Source organism: Oryctolagus cuniculus, chromosome 17 (assembly GCF_051225735.1).
Source record: "Oryctolagus cuniculus isolate XC-2025 breed Fujian yellow rabbit chromosome 17, ASM5122573v1, whole genome shotgun sequence".
NCBI lineage: Eukaryota > Metazoa > Chordata > Mammalia > Lagomorpha > Leporidae > Oryctolagus > Oryctolagus cuniculus.
In genome coordinates this window covers 18870893-18896394 of record NC_142883.1, presented here as the reverse complement: position 1 = coordinate 18896394, position 25502 = coordinate 18870893, and the positions used below count along the sequence as shown (strand labels likewise).

The 25502-nt window shown below is 63.2% G+C and overlaps 2 protein-coding genes across 2 annotated transcripts; one reads left to right on the top strand and one right to left on the bottom strand.

Annotated features, from left to right (window-relative positions):
• The first annotated feature begins 7863 nt into the window (after positions 1 to 7863).
• Positions 7864 to 13816, top strand: GRN (granulin precursor). Its single transcript, XM_008271579.5, has 13 exons — positions 7864 to 7897; positions 9965 to 10109; positions 10182 to 10307; positions 10433 to 10517; positions 10920 to 11032; positions 11115 to 11250; positions 11334 to 11452; positions 11675 to 11798; positions 12032 to 12129; positions 12221 to 12466; positions 12765 to 12998; positions 13082 to 13315; positions 13406 to 13816. Exons 2-13 carry the CDS (start codon positions 9972 to 9974, stop codon positions 13541 to 13543), a joined length of 1791 nt encoding a protein of 596 aa, XP_008269801.1. The 5' UTR covers positions 7864 to 7897; positions 9965 to 9971; the 3' UTR covers positions 13544 to 13816.
• A 79-nt stretch (positions 13817 to 13895) lies between these two features.
• On the bottom strand, positions 13896 to 23359 carry FAM171A2 (family with sequence similarity 171 member A2). The gene is made up of 8 exons (XM_008271581.4): positions 23096 to 23359; positions 19976 to 20203; positions 19682 to 19774; positions 16861 to 17019; positions 16605 to 16784; positions 16387 to 16503; positions 16169 to 16295; positions 13896 to 15774 (listed from the first exon to the last, which is right to left on the bottom strand). The coding sequence occupies exons 1-8, from the start codon at positions 23211 to 23213 to the stop codon at positions 14301 to 14303; spliced, it is 2496 nt and encodes an 831-aa protein (XP_008269803.2). The 5' UTR covers positions 23214 to 23359; the 3' UTR covers positions 13896 to 14300.
• Between the last annotated feature and the right edge of the window lie 2143 nt (positions 23360 to 25502).

Below are 25502 nucleotides of genomic sequence, written 5' to 3'. Positions count from 1 at the left end.
TGCTCAGCCGTGCCGCTGTGGACAGTGAGGACATCTGTAGGGGCAAGAAGCCAGGGTCTCGGGGGAGGAGGCTTGGGATCAGCTAGAGAGAGGGGCCCAGGCCTGGATGCTGGCTCGGCCCCTCCCCCTGCACTGTCAGCCGTGTGACCTCGGGAAGCCTGGCCCACCTGGCTCTCAGTTCTCTCATAAAAATGGAACTAACAATTGCACCGACCTCAAAGGGCTGCACTAAAGATTAAAGGAGAAGGGCGGTGCTTTGCGAGTGGTTGAGACACCTGCACCCCGTCCCATGCCCGGGTGGGGTCCCAGCCCGATGGGCACCCTGGAAGGCAGCAGGTGGTGGCTAAAGGAACAGGGCGGCTGGCGTGGAGTTCCTGGCTGCAGGCGTTTGAGGAGAGACCCAGCAGGTAGGATCTCTCTCTCTCTTGCTTCTCCCTCTGGAATAAATAAGGAATACACATGAATATGGAAGGAGACTTTAACAGGGAACTTGGCACCATGCCGACTTCAACAAGCGCGGGCAGGACCTGTGTTTTGAAGACAGTGACGCGAGAGCCACGTGCGTCCCAAGGCAGGTTTCTCTGCCTGATCCTCGGGGCCCTGTCTCCTTCCTGGGCCTCAGTCTCTTCACCTCTAAAATGGAACGAGCAACACCCCTGGCCCTACTCGCTCTGGGGGCTGCTGAGGTTGGAGTGACAGATGTGTGAATGTGGTTTGTGGGCAGGAAGGGGTGTCCCGCGTGGGCGGGTTCCCCACTCACACCCGCCACCCCCCCAGTCCTATTCCGGCTCAGCGCCCTGTCCCCACCCCACCCTGCCCTGGCAGCCGCCTCCCCTCGGGGCTCCAGGAGACGACGCCCCAGCGCGTTGCTTCAGAGACAGCTCACGGGGCTGACCGCAGCGCCCTTGATGTCCCGGGGAGAATTCCCTGCGGCTCTGATGTGCCCGTTTATGAGATTTCCTCACAGCCCTCATCCCGTTTGAACCTCGTGGGACTGCGTGCAGGGTGCGCCGGGGTTGCTGTGTGCCCATTCCACTGATGACCTCTGGGATTTCAATAACCGAGCCTCGGGTTCTGACCTCTCCGCTTCCTGGCTGCGGAACCCTGGACAGGACCCTTAGCACGGCGTGCGCTTGCGCAGTGGAGAGAGTGCGCGGCAGTGTCGCTGTAGGCAGGACAGGGTTCACCCTCGAAGCAGTGCAGCAGTTAAGATGCTACTTTGGGGCGCTGGCACTGTGGCGAAGCAGGTAGAGCCGCCGCCTGTGGCGCCAGCATCCCATATGGGTGCCAGTTCGAGTTCGGCTGCTCCACTTCCAATCCAGCTCCCTGCTAACACGCTCAGAGAAGCAGCAGAGGATGGCTCCCATGCTTGGACCCCTGAACCCACGTGCGAGACCTGGATGGAAGCCTGGCCCAGCCCTGGCTATTGTGGCCATCTGGGGAGTGAACCAGCAGATGGAAGATACCCCTCTCTGTCTCTCTCTAACTCTGGCTCTCAAATAAATAAAATAAAATATTTTTTTTAAAAATGCCACTTGGGACACCCACATCTCACATCAGAATACCTGGGTTCAAATCTTGGCCACACTTACAGTCCCAGCTGCCTGCTGATGCAACCCTGGGAGGCAGCCGGTGCTGGCTCAGCCAGCTGCGTCTCTGCCACCCACTCAGGGTTCCTGGCTCCTGGCTTTGGCCAGGGGCTGTAGGCATTGAGTGAGTTAAGCTGTGGATGGGAGACTTCTGTTGGGTTCTCTGATTTCAAATAAATAAAATAATTAAATAAAAATTATATTAAAATTATATTAAATTCTTCCCTATGTTTCTGCCACCAACGCCAAGCTCCTTAGTGCCCAGCTCTGACAAGCAGGCTGCCGTGGTGCCCACAACCCTGGCTGCTTTCTGCCAACTTGCTGGCCATCGTGACGGCTGGCTCCAGCTCCCAGAGTGCACCAGCAACGCAGTGGCTTCCGGGTGACCACGGACAGGCATGGCTGCCCAGGGACCTCGAGTTCAGAAAAAAGCACAGGGTGTGACAGTGGCCGGACCACGGAGGGGGGGCCTCACCCCAGGGCCCCAGCCCCACCCCTCCCAACTCTTCCAGGCCAGGCCACCGTCCCTGCGGAGAGAGAGCCCTTGGATGTGGGCCCCGGGTGGCCTCAGAGGCACTCACGAGGGGTTTAGGAGACCTGAGCTCCTGTCTGGTTGGTTTGTTTGCTTGTTTGATTTTTCCCCTTCTACTCTTCTGCGATTAGATTTCCTGTTACCGGTTTTGTAACATTTACTTGAAAAATGAATGTCTTTGTCTTGAATAAATGCAATTTAGTTATCAAACTTTCAAACATAGGTACGATGGAGAAGGAAATGATAGTTTACAAAGAAACTATATGTTCCTGGATCTTTACTTTTTTTTTTAAGATTTATTTATTTGAAAGGCAGAGTTACAGAGAGAGGGGGAGGGAGAGACAGAGAAAGAGATCTTCCATCTGCCAGTTCACTCCCCAGATGACCAGGGCTGGGCCAGACTGAAGGCAGGAGCTAGGAGATTCTTCTGGGTCTCTCACATAGGTCCAGGGGCCCAAGCACTTGGGCCATCTTCTGTTGTTTTTCCAGGTGCATTAGCAGGGAGCAGGATCAGAAGTGGATCAGCCAGGACTTGAACCAGTGCCCATATGAGATTCCTGTGTCACAGGCAGTGGCTTAACCTGCTACACCACAATGCTGGCCCAGGTGCTCGCTCGCTCACTCTCTCTCTTTATTTCTGTATTTGAAAGGTAGAGTGACAGAGGGAGGGAGGGAGGAAGAGAGAGAGAGAGAGAAAGAGAGATATCTTCCATCTGCTGAGTCACTTCCCAAATACCTGCGACAGGGCTGGGCCAGGCCAAAGCCAGAAGCCAGGTACTCCATCCGAGTCTCCCATGAGGATGGCAAGGGCCCAGGTACGTGGGCCATCCCCTGCTGCCTTCCCAAGCACGTTAGCAGGAAGCTGGATAGGAAGTGGAGGAGCTGGGACTCGAACCAGCCCTCAGATACGGGGTGCTGGCCTCCCAAGCTGTGCCACGAGGCTGCCTGCATGGGTCTTTCTCAACTGTCCTGAGTCTTTAGCATCAACGGACCAGAGACCCCAGGGCCTCTGGTGGAGCTGGAGTCCATGGTCACCGGCTGGAAAATCCCTTCTGTGAGTTGGACGAGGCCCGTGCAGGCTACGGAGGGTGATTTGTTCCCTCACCCAAAACACCGTCCCAGTAGACTGCTCGTCTTCCTGCTGTTTGTGTGTTTGTTTTCTTAGGAGCTGTTTCTGTATTCCAGTTTCTGTGTCCTTCCTTCCCAGCTGTCTGTCGTGTGCGATTACGTGAAAGTCATGGGAAAACCATTGATCAATCTCACCGTTAGTGGCTTCTGCTTTTTCCCCTTGCTTCAGAAATTATAAATATGCCCTTCCGGGTCTGTTTCTATTCCTGTTGCAGCCTCGGCTGGGCTGGGCTGGGCTGGGCTGGGCCCCAGATGCCAGCCCTGGATGGAGGCACCGGGAGTGACAGGAGGTGCAGACCAGGAGCCTGGCTGGAGAGGCCCCGGGGGTCCCCGCCCCCTGCCTGTCCCTGGTTCTTCCAGGCCAGCCCCACACTGCTTCCGAGGTGCGGGCTGGACGAGGGGCTGGAAAGCTTTCCCTGCCCAAGCCCCGCACGTCTCCCCGCCTCCCCCTGACTCCCTGGTTGATCTTCAGAATTTTCTTCATTGAGAATTGCTACTCTGCCCCAGAGGGGGCCGCAGCCATCCCACAGCTGGGACTTCCATCACTCGAACACCCAGTTACACTTGAACTTCAATTTAAAGGTGGACTTTGGGGGACGACTGTTTAGCCTAGAGGTTGACACCCGCACCACACATGGAGATACCCAGGTTTGATTCCTGGCTCTTGCTTCTGCTAATGCAAACCCTGGGAGGCAGTGGTGATGGCTTGAGTGACTGGGCTTCTGCAAGCCACGTGGGAGGCAGAGATGGGGCTCCCAGCTCCCCGCTTCAGCCCAGGACACTGCAGACATCTGGGGAGTGAACCAGCAGATGGGAGCTCTCTGTCTGCTCGCTCTCTCTCTCTCTGCCTTCAAATAAATAGTTTTTTTTTTAAAGAAATTATTTTATTTATTTGAAAGGCAGAGTTACAGAGAGCAAGGGCAGAGAGAGGGAGAGAGAGAGGTTTTCCATCCGTTGGTTCACTCCCCAGATGGCTGCAACAGCAGGAGCTGTGCTGATCCGAAGCCAGGAGCCAGGAGCTTCTTTCAGGTCTCCCATGCAGGTGCAGGGGCCCAAGGATTTGGGCCATCTTCTACTGCTTTCCCAGGCCATAGCAGAAAGCTGGACAGGAAGTGAAGCATCTGGGACTTGAACTGGCACACATATGGGATGCTGGCACTGCAGGCAGAGGCTTTACCTGCTACGCCACACTGTTGGTCCCCAAAGAAATACATTTTTTTTTGACAGGCAGAGTGGACAGTGAGAGAGAGACAGAGAGAAAGGTCTTCCTTTTTGCCATTGGTTCACCCTCCAATGGCCACCGCGGCCGGCGCACCGCGCTGATCCGATGGCAGGAGCCAGGTACTTATCCTGGTCTCCCATGGGGTGCAGGGCCCAAGCACTTGGGCCATCCTCCACTGCACTCCCTGGCCACAGCAGAGAGCTGGCCTGGAAGAGGGGCAACCGGGACAGAATCCGGCGCCCCGACCAGGACTAGAACCACCTGTGCCGGCGCCGCAAGGCGGAGGATTAGCCTAGTGAGCCGCGGCGCCAGCCTCCAAATAAATACATTTTTAAAGTGAAATTTTTTAGTATATACATGTCCATGCTGTGGCTGGTGCTGTGGTATAGTGGGTAAAACCACCACCTCTAATGCTGGCATCCCATATGGGCACTGGTTCAAGTCCTGGCTGCTCCATTTCCAACTAGGTCTCTACTAATGGCCTGGAAAAGGCAGCAGAAGACGCCCAAGTGCCTGGACCCCTGCTACCCACGTGGGAGACCTGGAAGAAGCTCCTGGCTCCTGGCTTCGGCCTGGCCATTGCAGCCATCTGAGGAGTGAACCAGTGGATGGAAGATTCTCTCTCTCTCTCTCTCTAACTCTTTCAAGTAAATAAATTAAATGTTTTTTTTTTTATTATTATTATTTTGACAGGCAGAGTGGACAGTGAGAGAGAGAGACAGAGAGAAAGGTCTTCCTTTGCCCTTGGTTCACCCTCCAATGGCCGCCGCGGCTGGCGCGCTGTGGCCGGCGCACTGCGCTGATCCGATGGCAGGAGCCAGGTACTTATCCTGGTCTCCCATGGGGTGCAGGGCCCAAGCACTTGGGCCATCCTCCACTGCACTCCCTGGCCATAGCAGAGAGCTGGCCTGGCAGAGGGGCAACTGGGACAGAATCCGGCGCCCTGACCGGGACTAGAACCCGGTGTGCTGGCGCCGCAAGGTGGAGGATTAGCCTAGTGAGCCGCAGCGCCGGCCAAATTAAATCTTTTTTTTTTTTAAAAAAAGAATACCCACGCAATATTGGGTTGTCAATCCTGTATCTGAAATTCAGTTGTAACTGTGCATCTTGTACTGTTCTCTGCTCAGTCTGGCAACCCTGGAAGGCTGGGGCTGCAGAGAGGGCGCAAAAATAGCCAGCCCCCCTGCCCCCACCCCTGCCCTTCCTGCCTGAGTCAGCCCTCAGTGAGCTATTGTTGCCCAAGTTTCCGAGGCACCTGCCCGAGTCATGGAGTCATCAGGCCCTGGACTGCGGCGGCTGGGCTCGGCCCCAAGGAGGCATGCGGGTCGGGGTGAGTCACACCGCGGCCCCAGGCTCCGGAGAGGGGACTGAGGCCTCGGCCAGAGGCCAGGGAGTCCCAGTCACCGCCAGTTCTGCACTTCTGGAAGTGGGAGGAGAGAGGCTCAGGGTGGCAGGGGGGAATTGGGGCGCAGGTCCTGGGGTGGGGTTGGGAACTTTCTGCTGCTCCACACATGTCCAGTGCCCCACATGCAGTGCAGGGAAAAAGGAGATGAAAGACAGAGGAGAGGGAAGCAGGGAGAGAAGAGGGGGGGGGGGAGGAGGAGGAGGGGGAGGAGTGGGAGGAGGAGGGGGGGAGGAGTGAAGGAAGGGGAGAAGATGCTCATTCCCTAGGACAGAGGCTCGCTCCACGCCCCTCCCTGCCACCCAGTGCTGCCAAAGTGGCCTGTGAGGTCAAGGGCGGGGTGCCCACCCTGGAGTCAGGCCGAGGACCAGGACTTGCAGGGAAGTGGCCGAGGCCCTTGGAGTAGGAAGAGCAGGCAGGTGGGAGGCAGCCAGGGGTCTGCAGAGGGGCCTCAGCTTGCAACCACGCAGCACCAGGCGGCCGAGGGACCGGGACGCTGGGGTGCCTAGGTGGGGGAGGAGAGAACGGTCTGCGGAGATGGAGGGAGTGATAGCAAACGTGAAAGGGAGGGAGGCCAGGGTGGCTGGGTGAGGGAGCCACAGGCCTGGTCAGGGGCCCGTGGGAGGCTCGGGGAAGGGACGCGTCGGGCCTGACCCCCGGTGGCAAACGTTTCCATGAGCCCGGACGTCTGCCTCTCACGTCCCCTTGTCCCTGGGCGTGGAAGTGCCGCGGGCTCGCTGCAACCACTGGACAAGCTCATTGCAAACCGATTGCACACTTCCTGCCGCCAGCAATCAGGGCAAGGGCACGGCTGCTCAGCCTCACTGCCGGCCTTGGAGAGGGCCGCCTTAGGGCATCCAGGACCTTGTGCCTCTATCGCCGACGTCCCCAGCGCACTGGACTTCTAAGTTCTTCTGTGAGAAGTCTGCCTTCTGCCATTTTCCTATTGAATGCTCTTAATCTGTGCGACCGCTTCTAGAAGCCTCAATGCACACAGCCCCCGATCTTTTCAAAACTGCTTGTTGCTGGGAAACGAGAACATTAAAAAGTGTGCAAACTAACAGAAAAGACGCCCGGTGTGAGGCGAACACACCCCTCACCCCTGAGGCCGTGACAACCCCAAGACGTCTCCAGACGCTGCTGCGAACGTCCCCGGTGGGCAACACTGCCCCCGTTGGGGAATCTCTGCTCTCCTCACTCGCCGTGTCCGCTCCTGGAAGGCAGAGCTGACTGAAGCTAGGAGCCACTTGCCCTCGCTGCCCACCCGCGCCGGGCGCCCCCCTGGCTCCGGGCCTGTGCGATCTCCCAGCGCCCCGCCCCGCCCCCGCTGCGACCCAGGTCCTCGCGGGTTCAGCTCGAGCCACTGCTCCCACGGCCGACTTCAATCCCTCCTTCTCGGGCGTGAGCCACCCTCGCTCCTCTCCCTCCAGCACCTCCACGGCACCCGGCACGCGCGCTGAGCCTGACCCGGCCGCTTAGGCGAGGGTCTGGGAGCTGCCCCTTTCGGCGTCCACAGCCATCCCTCATCTCCCCTCGGGGTTCGGCTGCCCGACCTTTAACGCGAGGCGGCTCAAAGAACAGAAGCGGAGTGCACAAAGCTCCGCCGCCCAGCGCCCGCGAACGCCCGCGAACGCCCCGCAGAGGCGCGGCCGGCCGGCGGTCAGCGTCCACAAATAACGCGGGCCCCTCCTCCCGCACACAACTCCAGGCGCCGGCGGCACGCGGCTGGCTGCGAGGCTGGCAGCGGCAGCCCCGGCCGAGGCGTCATATGATTCCCCAATCACATGATCCCAAGAAAATGGGGTGTGGGGAGAGAGAGGAAGGGGAGGAGGAGGCTGAATTGAGAAAAAGAAACACAGCTTTCCAGGCTGGCCCCGCCTCTACGTCGAGGACTAGCCAATGGGGGCGCGGTATCTGGGATCCCCGGCCAATGGAAACAGAGGAGGGTGGGCCAGCGCGCTGAGGGGCCGGCGTCCGTGAGGGGAGCCGCGGCTGCTGCCCAGGGAGCGCGGACGCGGACGCAGGTAGCAGGGCGGCGGCGCAGGGGCTTGGAGGGGGGTGTGGGCTTAGGGGTCCTCTGGCGTCTCAGCCCGGAGGCGAGAGAAGAGCCGCTTGTGGAAACTCCTTTAGGGGTTTCTGATGCACGGGGGTAGGGGGCGCAAGCAGTCACTGCAGACACCCCCACCCGAGGGGGCTTCTCTGCCTCCCAGAACCCCGGGAGCCGCAGTCCCCCCGATTCTTGAGCCTGCCCCACCGCCTGCAGGCAGGTGCCGGCTCTTCCCCTTCTGGCGGTGAGGGTGGGGGGTGGTCCCTGAAGGGGAGGCCCGCCCGCCCGCCGCTTGTCCCGGGGCGCAGAGGGGCTTGGAGCGGGACAGGGGAGAGGTGACTGAACCCCCGGGTGGAGTCTGGCTCTTCCCCAACTTCCTCTGCCGGGGGGCGGCACGAGCTAACTTCCGCCTCTCCCCGCCACTTTTTCCTGCGCCTTCGCAGTTCACCTTTTGGGGAATTTCCTGGCCCCTTGGCCCTGGGGTTGGGAGTGCCACTTAGCGGAAGGTGCCAGGGGCTTACAGAGGCTCCGTCCTCTCCGGGCCGGGGGTGAGGGTGGGGTGAGGGAGACCCTCGCCCCATCGCCGGGGCTGTGCGCGCCTGCGTGCGTGTGGATTCGCCAGAGCGTGCACTGCACTCCCCCCACTCCAGATACAGGGCGAGGAAGATACGACAGCTAGGTCACGGGCGCCGGGTAGTCCCGGGCAGACAGGCCCCCACCTGGCGGCCTGCGCTGGGGCTGGGCACGGAGAAGCAGGTGCAGGCGGCTGCGCGGGCTCTGCCCGGGAGCTGAGGGGCGAGCGCGGACCTGGGGACTCGGTCCAGGACCAGGCGGCTCGGTCCAGGACCAGGCTGCGGCCGCGAGAGCCAGGGGGTGGCCTTCCAGGTGTGTGGGGGGCCGGGGGGGGGTACTTGAGCAAATGCAGGAAACACTTCCATTCCCTGCCTGTGCCTGGACCCCAGGCCCACCCCTCCCATGGTTTGGGGTCCCTTCCCGGGCCGGCGTGCCCTGAGCCATCAGGGCCCGCTCTCACTGGAGCTGGCACGGGGCTGGACTTCTGCCATAAAGCCTCGGGCTCCAGTTTCCCTCTGAGGGTAAAGGTCGTGCTCCTCACGCTGGATGATGGTTGCAAAGCAGTAAACAACCAGGAGTGCCCCGGCAGGCATGCGGCCCGGCCGGGAGGCAGGGTAGCGCTTCTTGGGTTGGCGGCACAGGCCCCGAGCCCGGGGAAAGACTTGTGTGGGTAGCAGGAGGCGGCTTCCCCCAGGAGCCTGTGGCCGGTTCCTCCCGCTGACTCAGATGGGCCGCCCAGCGGGCGCAGTAGCCTCTGCCCACATGTGGCTGCTTCATTTCCAGCAGAGGAGACATGGGGATGGGTGATGTGTTTGGGGACTTGACAGGGCCCTTGGTGGTGTTGGGGGCCCTCAGCACACAGGGATCTGGAAGCTGCCCTTGCCTCCGTGTCTCCTGTCCTGGGTGGGGTGGGGACCGCCGCGGGCAGCAGTGAGGGAGCCCTGGGGAAGACACCCGAGTCTCCACTGGCTGCCACTTCCTGTTTCACAACTTTTCTTAACCCTGTGGCGTCCGTGTCAGGAAGTGACCACTGGGCCCTGCGAGACCACAGCAAGGGCAGGTGTGGGTGCAGCGTTGGGAGGACTGGCTGAGGAGTGGGGAGCCTTGGATGTTCCTGGAGAAGCCCCTCCTGTACCCCAGCCCCATCCTCTCCCCTGGCCCTGAGCCCCCCCCCCCGAGGTGGCCCACGTCTCCACACATCACATCCACAGAATCCACACTGCGTCTCACAAGCCCGCGTCTGCACACTCGCACACGGAGACGCAGGAGTGTCACGTGCTTGGAACATGCAATGACACACAGGGAGGAAGCTGCGTCCGAGCCACACGTTTCTGCGTCGGGACGGAGCTGGGAGGCAGGCTCCAGGTCTCCCGGGCCTGGACGTCGGCCTGGGGCTGCCTGAGCGAGCGGCTTCAGACTCTGAGGCGGCCTGGACTTCAGCTGGTTGACAGGTGCCCGTTGGTGTTCGCAGGCAGACCATGTGGGCCCTGGTGAGCTGGGTGGCCGTCATGGCAGGGCTGGTCGCTGGAACACAGTGCCCCGACGGTCAGCGCTGCCCCGAGGCCTGCTGCCTGGACCCTGGAGGAGCCGGCTACAGCTGCTGCAGCCACGTGCCGGTGAGTGCCCGGCTAAGAGCCTTCCCAAGGCGGGCAGAGGCCTTCGGTCTATTCTCTGGCCTCTCTTTGCAGGACAAATGGCCCCCGACACTGAGCAGGCGTCTGGGCAGACCCTGCCAGGTGGGTGCCCACTGCACCCACGGCGCCTCCTGCGTCCTCACCGTCTCGGGCACCTCCAGCTGCTGCCCCTTTCCGGAGGTGAGGGCACCGCTTATGCAGTGGAGGGGCTCGGAGCTGCCTTTGCACTTTGCCTGCCTGCCTCCCGCCCCCCGCCCCCTCGGGTAGGAGGGCCATCCCGACGCAGGCGCCTCTGTGTCCCACAGGCTGTGTCCTGCGCGGATGGCCGTCACTGCTGCCCTCGGGGCTTCCACTGCAGCGCGGATGGGCGAGCCTGCTTCCGGGCGGCAGGTGCGGCAGGGGCACAGGGGAGGGCCGGTGGGCCCGGAGCCCGGCCAGCGGAGTGGCCCTGTGTCTTGCCCTCGTGTCCTCGTCATGCGGCATCTGCCCTATGCGACCTCCCTGACTGCTCTGGGCAGAGGGGGCGAGAGGAGGGGCAGGAGAGAATGCGGGGCTCCAGGCCCAGCTGCAGGCACTGCGGGGCGGGGCGGGGCGGGGCGGGCGGGGGCCGTACTGTTTGAATGCCGACCTGCTGTCTGTGGCTGCCCTGCCCTATGTCATCTTGCTGGGGCAGGGACTGGCTTCGGGGGCAGGGGTGTATGGGGGAGCCTGGGAGATCACTGGGCCTGCGTGTCCTCGTGAGGGGCGGGGGAAGGCCCTTCGCTGAGGGGCTTGCTTGTTACCTGTCCACAGCTAACAACTCCCTGGGAGCTGTCCAGTGCCCCGGGAGCCAGTTCCAATGCCCAGACTCCTCCACGTGCTGCGTCATGTTGGACGGCTCCTGGGGCTGCTGCCCTATGCCCGAGGTACAGGTCTGGGAGGGGGCTGGGAGGGGGCCGGGAGGGGGCTGGGTGGGAGCAGAGGCCCATCGGGACCGTCTCTTCTCAGGCATCTTGCTGTGAGGACAGGGTACACTGCTGCCCCCATGGCGCCGTCTGTGACCTGGCTCATACCCGCTGCATCATGGCCACAGGCACCCAGCCGCTGGCCAAGAAGACCCCTGCACGGAGGACCAACAGCCTAGGTGAGGAGCAGCGGGGCACCATGGGAGGCCCTGCTGGAGAAAGCGCCCGGTCTGGGCCCCCTCACACCTGGCTCCTCCTCCAGTGCCGTTAGTGGCTTCGCCCACCTCCGTCCTGTGCCCTGACGGACGCTCCCGGTGCCCTGACGACTCTACCTGCTGTGAGCTGCCCAGTGGGAAGTACGGCTGCTGTCCAATGCCCAATGTGAGTGAGGGGCCGCGTACTCACGGCCAGCTGGCTGCACGGGCTACTTGCCCGGGGTCTCCAGGGCTGGGGCTGGCCTCCGTGGTTGCAGGGAGCCCGAGGGACTCAGGACTCATGCTGCCCCCTAGTGGAGACTGGAGACAGTGCCAGCCCTCAGCCTGTCTGCTCCCTGTGCTCCGTACAAGCTGGCAGTCACCAAGATACACCCTCGTCCCCACCCAGGCCATCTGCTGCTCCGATCACCAGCACTGCTGTCCCCAGGACACCGTGTGCGACCTGGTCCAGAGTAAATGCCTCTCCAAGGAGAACGCTACAGAGCTGCTCACGAAGCTGCCGGCACGCACAGGTAACAGGCAGGCCCCAGACCTCAGTCCCCTGCCCCACAAACAGGGGCTCTCCCAAGCTGTTCCTGGGGTGGGGTGCTGTGGCCACGTGGAGGGGCCAGCCAGGTGCAGCCCCTTCCCTCCACACTGGGCCCTGCCCCAGGATCACTGTGGGGTGGCGCTGTCTGTGCAGCTGGCAAAGGCGGGCACCGCAGGGTCGCCAGGGCCACTGCTGACCTGTCCTGTGTGCCCGCAGTGCAGGATGTCAAGTGCGACCAGGAGGTGAGCTGCCCGGATGGCTACACCTGCTGCCGCCTAGCGTCAGGGGCCTGGGGCTGCTGCCCCTTCACGCAGGTACCGAGGAGCAGTGGGCGGGCTGGGCCGAGCCGGAGGGTGGCATTCAGCTAGGCCCCTGTCACTGCTGGCCCTTGTCCGTCCACTCCAGGCTGTGTGCTGTGAGGACCACATACACTGCTGTCCAGAGGGCTTTAAGTGTCACACGGAGAAAGGCACCTGTGAGCTGGGGCCCCGCCAGGTGCCGTGGATGGAGAAGGTCCCAGCCCCCGTGAGCGTGCCAGAGCCCCCAGCCTGGAGGAGCGGGGTCCCCTGTGATCACCTCGCCAGCTGCCCCGTCTTCAGCACCTGCTGCCAGCTCGCGTCGGGGCAGTGGGGCTGCTGTCCTGTCCCAGCGGTACAGTGTGGCCTGGGGGCGGGGACGGTGTCTTGGCCTGGGCCAGTGGGTGGCCAGGCTCAGTGGGGCTGCTGTCCTGTCCCAGCGGTACAGTGTGGCTGTGGGGGCGGGGATGGTGTCTTGGCCTGGGCCAGTGGGTGGCCAGGCTCGTGTTGCCTCTTCCTGCCCTCTGCCTAGGCCACGGCAGCACCCAGCTGAGCTCTCCCCAGCCGGAGGGGCTGTGAGCAGGAGAGGTGGCTGGGGCCACCATGTCCCCCGTGGTAGCTCCCTGGACCACCCTTTCCTGCCCGCCCCCCAGGCCGTCTGCTGTCAGGACCACCAGCACTGCTGCCCGCAGGGCCACACGTGCACGGCCGAGGGGCGGTGTCGGCGGCAGAACGAGACGGTGGCCGGGCTGCAGAAGACGCCTGCCCGCCAGGCGTCCCTGTCCCACCCCCGGGACATCGGCTGTGACCAGCACACCAGCTGCCCGGTGGGGCAGACCTGCTGCCCGAGCCTCGGCGGGGGCTGGGCCTGCTGCCAGCTGCCCCATGTGAGTGCCCGCCTGCCCACCCCAGGCTGGGGAGGCTGCGGCCCGCGTGGGGACAGGGACGTCATGCCGTTCTGTCGCCGCAGGCCGTGTGCTGTGAGGACCGCCAGCACTGCTGCCCGGCCGGCTACACGTGCAACGTGAAGGCCCGGTCCTGCGAGAAGGAGGTGGAGGCCGCCCATGCCGCGGCGGCACTCCTGCTGCCCGGCCCGCGCGAGGGTGTGCGGGACGTGGCGTGTGGGCAAGGACGCTTCTGCCACGATAACCAGACGTGCTGCCGGGACCGCCAAGGCGGCTGGGCCTGCTGTCCCTACCCCCAGGTCAGCGCCACCCCCACCCCTGGGGCTGGGTTTGGGTGCCCACCAGGGCCCGCCCCGTCTAACCCTGTCGCCCTCTCTCTGACCGCCCAGGGCTCCTGCTGTGCAGACCGGCAGCACTGCTGTCCCGCCGGCTTCCACTGTAAGGCCAAGGGCACCAAGTGTGTGCGCTGGGGGAACCTGCGCTGGGACGCCCCACCGAGAGAGCTGGCGCCCCAGCAGCTGTTGTGAGGGACTGAGGACCGGAAACACTTGGCAGCCCTCGGGGTCCTGCCCGGAGGGTGCCCACTGCTCAGGCCTCCCCAGCGCCTCTTCCTCCACCCAGCTCTCCCCACCCGGGATCCTGTCAGAAGGGGGGCTGGGGCAGAAGCCACCAAACAAGCTGCCATCCCCTCCCCCGATTTCTGTGGACCCTGTGGTCAGGTGCTGTCCCTTTTCCACAGGGGTGTGTGTGTGTGTGTGTGTGTACATGTGTGTGCGCTCCAATAAAGTTTGTACACTTTCTTCACCGCGTCTGATTTGGCCACCCTGCCTCCCACCCCCGCCCCCGCCCCCACAGAAACACACACACGTGTTTCCCTCACCACTTGTGTATTTGCTGTTGCTTGCCACGGCCCCATCCCCATTCGCCCCCAGCCCCCCAGAACTGCCCCGGCACCAGCCCCGGGACGGCATGGCCCAGAGGTGGCAAGCAGCACCCTCCCCTCCCAGGGGTCCGCAGAGAACGCCCCCTCCCTTCCTAGCCCTCACACGAGCAGCTGAGGCCAGGTCGCCCCGCCTGCTGTCCCCCAACAGAGCTCTCTATGTACAGCCCCCAACCCCCCCAGCCCTCCTCCCCTGCACCTCCCAGCGCGGGGCTGGAGGCCGACCCAGGCTCCCTCTCCCAAGACACATACCACGGGACAGCTCCGCCGGCCCCCGGCCCGGGGAGGGGGCTGCGAGCGCGGGCCCCCACGGGCCCCCGGGGCGCGCAGCCCGGGCGCGGGCGCTACTTGACGTTGAACACCATGAGCGGCCGCTCCTCCCGCCGCTGCCACGGGCTCTTCTTGTCGCCCGCCTCGTCGCCCGCCTCCGCCCCCAGCTCGTCCTCGGGGCTGGTGAGCGAGTCGCGCCGCAGCTCGCTGGCGCTGCTGCGGGAGCTGTCCCCGCGACTGCGGCCCCGGCCCCGGGGCACCGTGGCCGCCCGGCCCTCGGGCGCCGCCACCTCGTCCAGCAGCGGCGTCAGAGAGTTGTCCTCCGGGGAGCAGAGGCCCGTGCGGCTCTCGCTGCTGCTCGGCTCCGTGTCCTCGCTGAGCGCCAGGCGCGGGGGCGCGGGCGGCGGCGGGGGCGGCGGCGGCGGCGGCTGGGACGCGGCGGGCGGCGCGCGCTCCCGCTCCTCCCGCGGGGGCCGCCGGCGCGCGGGCCGCGCCTCGTGCACGTCGACGCCCGAGTCCAGGCTGGCGTCGGTGCTGCGGCCCCCGCCGCCCGCCTGCAGGTCGATGTAGGAGTGGCGCACCTGCGAGTTGGAGCGGCCGTCGAGGGACACGAACCAGGCGCGCGGGTGCGGCTTCACGCCCAGTTCCAGCAGCTTCTTCTCGGTCAGCGCCTGCAGCTCGCCGTTGAGCTGCGCCATGGTGGACTCGTTGAACAGCACCGGGATAGTGACGGAGCCGCTGACGGGCGCCGAGCGCCCGCCCCCCCAGCCCTCGCCGCCGCCAGCCCCTCCGGCCTCGGCCGCCGCGCCCGCGTGGCCCGGCATCAGCGGGCGCTGGGGGTCGGGCTGGGGAAAGGCGCGCGCTGGGCCGGGGGCCGTGCCCTCGGGCGGGGCGGCCTCGTCGCCCACCCCCGCGGCGCCCGCCTCGGCGCCGAGGCGCACGTAGTGCGCGGGGATCACCAGCGTGGGCATGACGTTGCGGTAGACGTTGTCCTTGAGGTGGTCGATGGAGCCGCAGAAGATGAGCGGCCCGGCCTGGCCGAGCGACGGCGGCCGCGCCAGCTGGTCCACCGACTGCGACAGCAGGAAGTCGGGCGTCTTGCTCTCGGCAGCCCCCTTGTGGCTCAGGTAGTGGTCGAAGGGCGGCGGCGGCGACGGCGGCTCGTGCAGAAAGGCCGCGCCCCCCGCCGGGCCCCGCCGGTACTCCTCCAGGCCCGGCTCCAGCCCCTCGACGGAGCGGGCGCCCTTGAGCCCAGCGCCCTCAGCCCCGCGGGCACCCGCAGGCTCAGCGGCCGGGCGGCTGGCCGCGCGCGGCTTGGCGCGGAAGAAGTCGTCCCGGGAAGCGGCCAAGTCCCGGGAGCTGGAGAAAGCCGAGTGGAGGGGGCCTGGAGGCGGGGCCTCGGGGTCCCCTGGCGAGGCGGGCTCCAGGGGTCCCCCGCAGATGAGGTGCAGCTGGGACATCGAGGTGGCCTGGTCTCGTTTGTTGCCGTCGGAGGGCCCGGAGAGCTGCAGCTTGCGGTGCTGTTGCCTCGGCTTCAGGCAGCGCCTCCTGGAGGGGGGTGGAGTAGAGAGGTACCCCCAGGAGGGTGAGGGCTGGGGTAGCTTCCTAACCCTGCTGCGGCAGCTTGGGGCCGGGACGTGCAGGAGACGTGGCGAGGGGGGCCCCGGCGGGGCTGTGGGAAGAGCTTAGGCGTTGTGGGGGCCTGGCCAGCGACCTCCCTTGGGGTACATTTGGAGGAGAACCTCAGAAGGGCCCCCGTGCACATGTGGCCTTTCTGGTCAGTGCCCTGAGGACCTGACTGTGTGTCTTAGGCATCTTTTGGGCCCACGGTGCCCAGCACAGACCAAGCACAGAGCTGTCAGCCCTGCACTGGACCGTGAACTTGAAGATGAGGTTGGGTCAGCCCGAGGAGAGGAGGCTGGGGGTGTCCCGGCACACTCACCGGCAGTAGTAGATGAGCAGACACAGCAGAATGAGCACCAGCAGAGCCAGGGCCGCCAGGATGGTCAGCAGGAAGATGGTGTGGTAGGTGCCAATGTCCTGGATGCCGGACGTGATGGTGACCAGCCCTGGGACCGGCAAGGGCTTTGTGTTCGGGTGTGGACGCGCCTCCCGCCTTTCAGCTCCCGGCCTCCCCTTCCTCCCAGCGCCCGCTCTCACCAGCCGTGGGGGAGGCCATGGCGGCCGCCCAGTACCCCAGCTGCGGGGAGACGAAGGTCCAGTGGAGCTGCCGGCCTTCCCTGCGGATCACCCCAGTGCCGTTGCGCACCCACAGGCCTGCGAGAGGGAGGGGTTCCAGCAAGCCCAGCGCCCCCACCTCATCTCAGTGCCACTTTCCTTCCCCCAGCCCCAGTGTCTGCCCCCACCCAGGCACTTACCACTCTTGGGGTCAAACCTCCAGGCTGGAATGCTGGTGCCCACAGTGAGGGCGCGAGGCTCTGAGGGCACGGGCAGGGACAGGTGAATGGGGCCTGACAGTGGCACCTCTGTCCCGTTGCCCGTCAGCAGGTGCACACTCACGGCAGCCAGGGGCATCAGCTCCAGCCAGGAGCCATTGCCTGCAGGAAGAGAACGCAGAGCTGAGGGCTAATTCCGGGGGGAAGGGACCCATTCCATACCCAGCCCCCAGAGTACCTGAGCTGGAGGCCTCAGTGCCCAGGAAGGCAGGGAAGGCCCGCATTTCCTGCGGGGTGATGGCGGGTGTCAGTGAGGCCCAGAGCTGGCTGTAGGTGGAGCTGACAGGCAGGCGGGCAGCGCGGCGCTGGAACTGCACCCAGGGCTGCGAGTGGGCACCTGGGTGGAGAGAGGGACTGCAGTGGCCTGGCCAAGGGCTAGAGCAGAAAACAAGTTTCTCTCTTTCTTTTCTTTACCTCTCTCTTTCTTTCTTTCTTTCTTTCTCTCTCTCTCTCTCTCTCTTTCTTTTTTCCTCCCTTCCTTTCTTTTTCTTTCTTTCTTTCTTTCTTTTTCTTTCTTTCTTTCTTTCTCTCTCTCTCTCTCTCTCTCTCTCTCTTTCTTTCTTTCTTTCAGATTTATTTTATTTATTTGAAAGGCAGAGTTGAGAGAGAGAGAGAGAGAGAGAACTTCCATCCGCTGGTTCACTTCCCAAACAGCTGCAACAACCAGGGCTGGGCCAAGCCAAAGCCGGGAGCCAGGAGCTTTATCTGAGGGTCCCACATGGGTGGCAGGGCCCAAGCACGCTCCCAGGTGCGTTAGCAGGGAGCTGGCTCAGAAGCGGAGCAACCAGGAGCATCTCTACCCACTACGCCACAGCACGGGCCCCAGAAAGCAAGTTTCTTAAGGAGAAGGGGAGCCCTGGGTCAGGCCACTTGAGGAGGCCAGGGAGGGGTGTGAGCTGGGAGGAGAGCCGGGCAGCCCACGGAGTGTTAGCTGGAAGAGACAGAGGCCTGGCGGCTGCGGTCCTGGGCCTGGCCTGTGGCTCTCAGGGTCCCTTGTTCTCTCTGAAACGCCGCTTCCTTATAAGCCCACACAAGGAGCAGGTTGGGATCCTCAAGCAGCCGCCTTGTCTGCGTGTGCCAAGCACAGGGCTGGGCCCGGGGATGCCGAGCTCAGAGAGACCCCGTTCCTGCCTTCAAGTTCACCCGGGGGGGGGCTGTCCTTTCAGCCCCTGGTAGAACTCGCTGCGGTGATGGGGTGTTCGACGTCGGCTCTGCCCGCTGGGCCCACCTTGGTTCTCATGGGAAAGACAGCCAGGGTAACTGAGGGAGCAGGTGCATTTTGAATATCTAGGAATTTGGCGAATTCTTAATAAAATTGTTTCAATTTAAGTAACTACAGGTAGCTAGCGGCCAGTGCACTAGACAGCTTAGGTGGTGTGTGTGTGTGTGTGTGTGTGTGTGTAGGAGGGGCAGACATATAAGCAGAATTCCAGAACAGTATGGTCAAACCGACATTTAGTAAACTCTAAAATGTGCCGGGCACTCTGCGAGTATTCGCCCTTTTAATTAGCATAACAGCCCCCAAAGCAGATGCCTTTAGTATCAACCCCATTTTACAGACACAGACATGGAGGCACGAGCCGTTTGGTCGTTTGTCCAAGGTCACCACGCTTGAGCCGGGGTTGACGCCCAGGCTTTCCGGCTTCCGGGGCCCCCACCCCTACCATCCGCAGATGCAGGGGCTGGGAGCGTGGCTAGCCAAGCGCAAGAAAGGCCTGTGGCATCCCACGGGGGAGTGCCACTCAGCCGAGAGAGACCGTGGGAAAGGACTCCCAGGGGGAGGGCTGGCAGCTGTGCCAGAGGTCTGGGCTCTCCCTGGACAGCAGGGGGCGCCATCGGAGGGCTTTGAGCTAGGGGGCAACAGAAGGGCCACCTGGCATTTCAGAGACCTCCAGGGGCTTTTAGAAGTCTCAGTTCAGGGGGCCGACATTGTGGCGCAATGGGTTGAGCTCCCATTTGCGACACCACCCTCCCATTGGAGTACCGCAGTACCAGAGTACCGGTTCCACCCTCAGCTGCTCTGCTAATGCACCTGGGAAAGCGGCAGATGATGGCCCAAGTAGAAGACGGGGATGGAGCTCCAGGCTCCTGGCTTTGGCTTGGCCCAGCCCCGATGGTTGTGGCCATTTGGGAAGTGAACTAGTGATGTCAGATCTCTCTCTCTCTGCCTTGGTTCAGGGTCAGAGTGAAGAGACAAAGGCTCAGGCTGAGCATGCACACTGGGGGGGGGTCCCCTTACTCCAAGCCTCCATCTGTGGCCCTTGAGAATTACCCATGGAGGCGGCCCTCTGCCTCTCTCTGATGAAGGCAGCTTTGCTGTCCTTTAGCTCTAAGAGCCCGTGATCTGACTGCCGCCGTCACTGAGTTCTCTGGGCAGCCTGGCCACCGCCACACGTTCCAGGCCTCCCCCCTCCACGGCGGCTGCTGCCCGTCCTCCGGAAACTTCCAGAGACCTGCAGTGATCTTGTCTAGACCCCCACAGAGCAGGCCCCGGGCCTGCTTGTCCTCACCCTTGCTCCCAGCACCTCCCACAATGCCTGGCGCAGCACACGTGCTGAAGGAAGTGGGAGCTGGGTGCGACAAAGCTGGTGGGCGGCCCAGGGCCGCTGCTCCAGGCTCCCCACTTGGTAGGTGTCCAACACCTGTGGAAGGACCTTCTGTGGCCTTCTGACAGATAGCCAGGCACCCGGTGGGCGAGAGCAAAGTCTCGTGGGTGCACAGAAGACACAGCTGGCAGCGAGGTAAGAATCCAGAATAGAAAGCCCAAGGAAGCCCAATCAGGGGAATAGTCACCGAACGCCTTCCACGCCCTTTCCCACGCTGACGTTACGTAATCCGCACCGCAACTTGATGATGTAGGCACTGTCCTTCCACATCTTACAGATGGACACTTTATGGCCCAGAGAGGTTAAGTCACTTGCCCAAGGGCACCCAGCCAGTATGTGAAGGAGCACAGGTTTCTCTCCAGACCTGGGGTGGTGGGGAGGGCGCAGCCTTACCGGGGGAGCCCAGCAGGATGTGCACGAGGTCCTCATAGAGGATGAGGGTGGCCGGCCGCTCGGGGCGCAGGTAGAGGCTGACGGACGCATACACTGTGGGAGGGGTGACCCATCAGCCCCGCGCCCCCTGCTTCGCGCTCCCAGCGGTGTCACCTCCCTCCGCGCCCTCTGCATACCCCAGCCCAGGCAGCAGCTGCTGGAAATCCTGCCCCCTCCACCCCCGAGGCGCCTATTTTGGGAAGGGGCTGATGGAGGGTCAGCTGTTGTCCCCCCTCCCCCTGCCCCTGCACTCACAAGGCAGCTTGTCAACACGCCAGGGTACAGAGTTGGTGAGGAAGCCAGGGCGGGCAGCAGCGACCAGCACCCAGGTGCCCAGGCGGTAACTGAGGGGCAGTGTGGCCACACCCTCTGAGTCCGTGGTGCCAGTGGCCAGCAGGGTCCGGTTCCCAAACACGTCCACTGAGGCCCGCGCCAGGGGCACCAGCTCTCCGCTCACATACACCTGCACCTTGATCAGGATCTCTGTGGGCAACATGGGGGGAGGGGGTGAGGAGGAGGGATGGGGCGAGATCAGCGGGGGCTGTTGTCTGGGAGAGGCTCTGGGGCTGAGACCAGAGAGCTTTGCACAAGGAGAAGCAGCACTGACAGAGCCCGTGTTTAAACCGGTACAATGACCGACCGTATTTCCTCAAGTCTAACATACCTGTGCATTTACATTTTAACTGTTCTGAATTCAGGCCATGTCTGTGGTTGAGGATGTCATAATTACAACTGATGACATTTCTTCCACTCTTGCTGGTGCATGAAATAATGGTGCATCTTGCAGTTAATGGAGCCCTGGGTTAGATTAAATATGTGCAGCCCATTTCACAGACAGGGAGACTGAGCCTCACAGGGTTCTGATGCTGGCACAGTAGAACCTAGTAGTCTGCCTGGGGAACATCAGTTCTTAACTCCTGGGCCCCTTGTGACCAGGAGAGGAGCGGAGGCAGGGCTGGGGCAGGGGGAGCACCTGGAGAACCAGGGGCCTGCCCGTGGAGAGGAGAGGGAGGGTGGAGGCTGGGCTAGAATGTGAGGAGGACTGGGGAAGTGCTCATTCTCATCACGCAAACGCTTCCAGGATGGCTGGCACAAGCCTGCACCCCTTCAGATTCAAGGACCGCCCCAACCCCTCAGTCCAAACAAGTGCCCCGTGACCCCTCCTCTCACATCTCCAGCCTGCCCCCTCCCAGCTGGTCAGCGGCAGTCGGTCGCCATGGCAACGCCCTCATTCCTCCCAGGAGGCAGGGAGCTGGGGCCCTGAGGAGGGGAAGGCGATCTGGGGGTGGTGGTGGTGGTGGGCGACCCAGGCCCAAGGCAAACTGGGAAGGGAAGCCTAAGTCTGTGGATTTCCAGGGCCACCTCTGGCCACGGGCCCCAGGACTGTCCAGCCAGGCTTGGGCCTGTGGAGTCCTGATCTAGAATGGGTGATGGGGGAGGGGCAGGCCTTGAGTTGGTCCCAGACTTCCCCAGCAGCCTCTGTCCTGTGGCGCCTGCCTCCCCTGCCCACTTGGCAGGGCCCCTCCCTGCAGAACGTGCCTGGCTGCTGCTTTGCTGCTGGTCATGGGTGTCCGATTTGGGAAGGTACAGAGGCCCCAGGCTCTGTGGGCAGGGTGCTGGAGGCCAACCAAGTCCAGGTTCAGAAGGAGGAGTCCAGAGCTGAGCACAGCGGGACGGAGAGACCTTCGGACGGCCTCGCCAGGAGCGGAGGCTGACACTCCACAGTGACAGGTGTCTTAGCTCCGGTTTCCAGTGCCAGGGCCGGTGCCGCGCCTGCCCCTGGCATCCCATCCAGCTGTTGGCCAGCTGGGCGCACACACTTGACCAGCCCCCGGTTTGGGTCCTCCCCCACCAGCCAGCAGGAATTCTGAGAAGCTGGAAGGGGCTGGCTACACCCCAGGCCAACTCTGGGCTGGGAGCAGCTGGGAAGAAGGGACCCAGAGGTCTGAATACCTGGTCATCAGAGGGAACGTCTTGGGCGTACAAGAGCCTCAGGAGAGAGGGTTGGGGAAGCAAACGGGGCGGGGGCAGCTAAGGCCTGCTGAAGGCATCGGGGCCAAGTTGGGGGCAGGTGCCTAGCAGATCCTCTCCCCCCGGACCCACACCCTTGGCGTATGGGGCTTGTGGGAGGGGCTTCCTGAGGGCGCTTCTACCTGCTCCAGCCTTCTCTCTGCCTCCAGAGAGTGAGGGAGACTGAGGCAGAGGGCCAGCCTCACAGCCCTCGCAGCCTCACATTCTGCGCAGGATCCGCCTGTCAGCCCCAGCCCTGCCTCGTTCCAGAGGAAATCCCACCCCCTTCCTTCATCCGGACCCCACCTCCGTCGTCCAGACCCCCACCCCCTGCCTTTCCTGCCAGATCCTTGGTTGGGAGGGGGTGGGGGAGAACATGGTTCCCACAGGCAGGAGAGGGGAGAGCAGTAGTGAGGGGGTGGGCAGGAGGCTGGGGGGTGGGTGCAGAGCTCAGGGGTGCAGCCATGGTCTCATTCTCCCACCGTCTCCCTTGCAGGAGCCGGCCCCACCCCCACTGCACACACCCACCTGGGCCTGGGGAGGTGCTGGGAGCTGAGATGAGGAGGGGGTGATCTGGGGGCAGGCAGGGGACAGGGACCCAGGCACCTGCCCTCTGAGCTGGCACTGCCCACAGCCTGCTAGCCAGCTCAGCATGGCTCTGCCACCACAGCCCTGCCCTGCACCGTGAGCCCAGAATCACGACACCCCCTCTTCTCAGAGCTCTCTCAGCTGCAACCCCTCCTCCGTCACGGGCCGGTCGGCCTTTATTTTTGTGCACCCCAAATTCTAAACCTGGGGGGCGGGCTGGGGGCTGGCGGGCTCCAGGGCGGAGAACCCCATTAGAGCAGTCAGTCCCGCCCACAGCCTCACCCACTCCCCTTCTCCCCTCCCCCCTTCGAATCCAGCTCCAGGCGCCCAGCCCCCGTCCGGGCCCAGGGTGGCAGCCGATGCCTGCGCCACCACCCAGCCGGGGTCAGGAACGAGGGCCCCGTGGGGCGCTGCGAAGCCGGCGCCCGCCCCAGCCCGCCTCTGGGCGGGTGTCTTCGGTAGACAATGGCTCAGGCAGCAGCGCCTCGCGGACCAGGAGGGAGAAAAACAAGTCGGGAGGGGGCGGCGGCGCCAAGCCCGGAGACCCCCGCCCTCCTCATTGTGTCTCCCGGAGACCCTCGCCCCTGACGGTCTCCCTCTTCCCCACGCCACGTCCCCCACCAGCAGCACCGACCCCAGGGCGCCTGGCTCCCCCCACCCAAATCCAAGGAACAGAGTCCGCTCGATTCACGAGCGCCGCGAAGAGGGGCTGGCGGGCGGGGGGCCTGATCGGGGGGCGCAGGCTCGCGATCGCGGCCCCTCCCGGCCGAGACTCACCCTGCGGGCTGGGGGGCTCCGGCGGTGACTTGCCGGGAGCCCGGGAGGCGCCGCCGAGCAGCAGCCCCAGCAGCGGCAGCAGCCGCGCGAGGACGCTGGGGCCACTCGGCGGCGGCATCGCGGGGCTCAGCCCGGCCCTAGCGGTCCATAGCTCCCGCGCGGCCCCGCTCGGCCGGCGCCGCTCAGCCCCGGCTCTGCGCCGCGCGGCTCGGGCTCCCGCTCCGGCTGCGGCGCCCGCTCGGCGCGATTGTCTCCGCCCGGAGCCGCCCGCCAGCGCCCCCTGCAGGCGGCGCCCCACACCGCGGGCCCCCGGCGCCGCCCCCTCCCGGCCCCGCTCAGCCCGCAGCCGCTCGCGCTGCCCGCCCTCTGCCCACCCCGCAGTCTCCCACCCCCGCTCCCGCACTCCGAGCTGCGAGGCGGTGTACCGATCAAGAGTCGTGTCAGGGTCCTATCACGGAGCTTCCAGGGGCTCGAGAGCCCCCGAAATTTGGTGCAAACATTGGGGGTGGGTGGAGAATAGCTATTGCTTACAACATATTCCCAAAGTGATGTAGTCCTGGGTGTCAGGCAAGTGCAAGAACTCCCCGCTCCGCCGCTGAGCGTCTGCGTGAACAGGGTCAGGGAGGCAGCGGGCGGCCCCTGGGGATCAGCGAGGTCTGGGTTCTTGTCTAGCTTCTGCCTCTCCTCAGCCAGGGGCGAGTAACTTAGCCTTCCCGTCCTCAGTCTTCCTCTAGGGTGGGGGTAGCAGTGCCCCCCCCCCCCAGGCTTAAATGGGATGTCACAACTCACATGGTGCAGGGGGCCAGAAACTGCCATCGCTGCTGGTCCCACTGGTTCTGGCTTCCTGAGACGAGCGGTCTTTTCCCTCTTCCTCCAGCATCTCCCTCTTCCTCCAGCATCGACCCTCACCCTTGAAGACCCCTATGGGCCTGCGCTAACCCCAGGCAAGCTGTCTTCCCTTCCGTATTTCTGATTCTCATCACTCAGTTTCCGACCTTCTGATCTGGGGCTGTACCCCTCTCTTGGCTCTCCGTGACGTAACACCGTGTGGTGCCCAGGAGGGGACTGCATACCCGGACAGCAGGCATCCTCTGGGTTGGGTGCCCTGGTTGGGTCTCCTGACTTAAGGGGTCCTCATAATGGTCTTGCGGACAAAACCAAGATTCTCTCTCACCTCCTTTCTTTCCTTCCCTCTCTCCACTCTTCCCCCCTCCCTCCCTCCCTCCCTCCTTCCCTCCCTTCCTCCCTAGTTTCTCCATTCCTTTTTCCTTTCTCTTTCTTGCTTTTTAACAGAAAATTTCCCCTAACAGCCCTACCCCTTACATAACCAATTTTTTGGAACCTCAACACAGGATTTAGCTCTCATGCCTGGTGAATTTCGCCTTGTTGGTTTCAACCCAACTTTACAATCTGTCACCACTGCCTGGAGTCTGCTCCAGCCACCCATTGGACTGGAGCTCTCCGCCAGCCAGCAGCCGCCTGCGGGGAAGAGTGGCTTCCCCTGCCCATTCCAGGCACCTGGGACGATGCCAGGCAGCCCAGGGGTGGGAGGGACTCAGGTCTAAATCCTGGTCACTAGGATCGAGCTCACATTTCTTTCTTGTCTATAAGAACAAATGCCAAATGCTTTGCTGGGTCGAGATAAGTTGTCTGGGGCCATCCGAGCTCAGTGATGGAGTGGAGGGGATTTGGCTGATGTTCAAGGATCATGGTTTAATCTTTTCTTAAAACTAGGCTCCGACCAGGAACCTGTTCCGGAGCTTGCCATGCGTGGATGTCAAATTGTCCATTTCAAAATTTACCACTGAGCCCTTGAGCTAACATCAAGCGCTAATAGCTCCTGTTCTCCAATGGCTTCCCCCAACTTAGCACTTAGCATTTTGTTTTTTTAAAAAAGATTATTTTAGGCCGGCGCCGTGGCTCAATAGGCTAATCCTCCACCTTGCGGCGCCGGCACACCGGGTTCTAGTCCCGGTCGGGGCGCCGGATTCTGTCCCGGTTGCCCCTCTTCCAGGCCAGCTCTCTGCTATGGCCAGGGAGTGCAGTGGAGGATGGCCCAGGTGCTTGGGCCCTGCACCCCATGGGAGACCAGGAAAAGCACCTGGCTCCTGGCTCCTGCCAGGATCAGCGCGGTGTGCCGGCTGCAGCGGCGGCCATTGGAGGGTGAACCAACGGCAAAAGGAAGACCTTTCTCTCTCTGTCTCTCTCTCACTGTCCACTCTGCCTGTCAAAAAAAAAAAAAAAAAGATTATTTTATTTGTTTGAAAGGCAGAATGATAGAGAGGGAGAGAGAGAGAGAGAGAGAGAGAGAGAGAGATCTTCCGTCAGTTGGTTCACTTCCCAGGTGGTTGCAATGGCTGGAGCTGGGCCTGGTGGAGCTCCACCTGGGTCTCCCGTGAGTGGCAGG

Excerpts from the sequence above, each read along its gene's own strand:
- GRN (XM_008271579.5), top strand. The coding sequence starts at position 9,972 with ATGTGGGCCCTGGTGAGCTGGGTGGCCGTCATGGCAGGGCTGGTCGCT. Across the intron at positions 11,033-11,114 it reads GCTGCTGCCCTATGCCCGAG|GCATCTTGCTGTGAGGACAG; the intron begins GTACAGGTCTGG and ends GTCTCTTCTCAG. Across the intron at positions 11,799-12,031 it reads GAAGCTGCCGGCACGCACAG|TGCAGGATGTCAAGTGCGAC; the intron begins GTAACAGGCAGG and ends GTGTGCCCGCAG.
- FAM171A2 (XM_008271581.4), bottom strand. The coding sequence starts at position 23,213 with ATGCCGCCGCCGAGTGGCCCCAGCGTCCTCGCGCGGCTGCTGCCGCTG. Across the intron at positions 19,775-19,975 it reads GCGTGTTGACAAGCTGCCTT|TGTATGCGTCCGTCAGCCTC; the intron begins GTGAGTGCAGGG and ends CCCCTCCCACAG. Across the intron at positions 16,785-16,860 it reads CACTGAGGCCTCCAGCTCAG|GCAATGGCTCCTGGCTGGAG; the intron begins GTACTCTGGGGG and ends CTCTTCCTGCAG.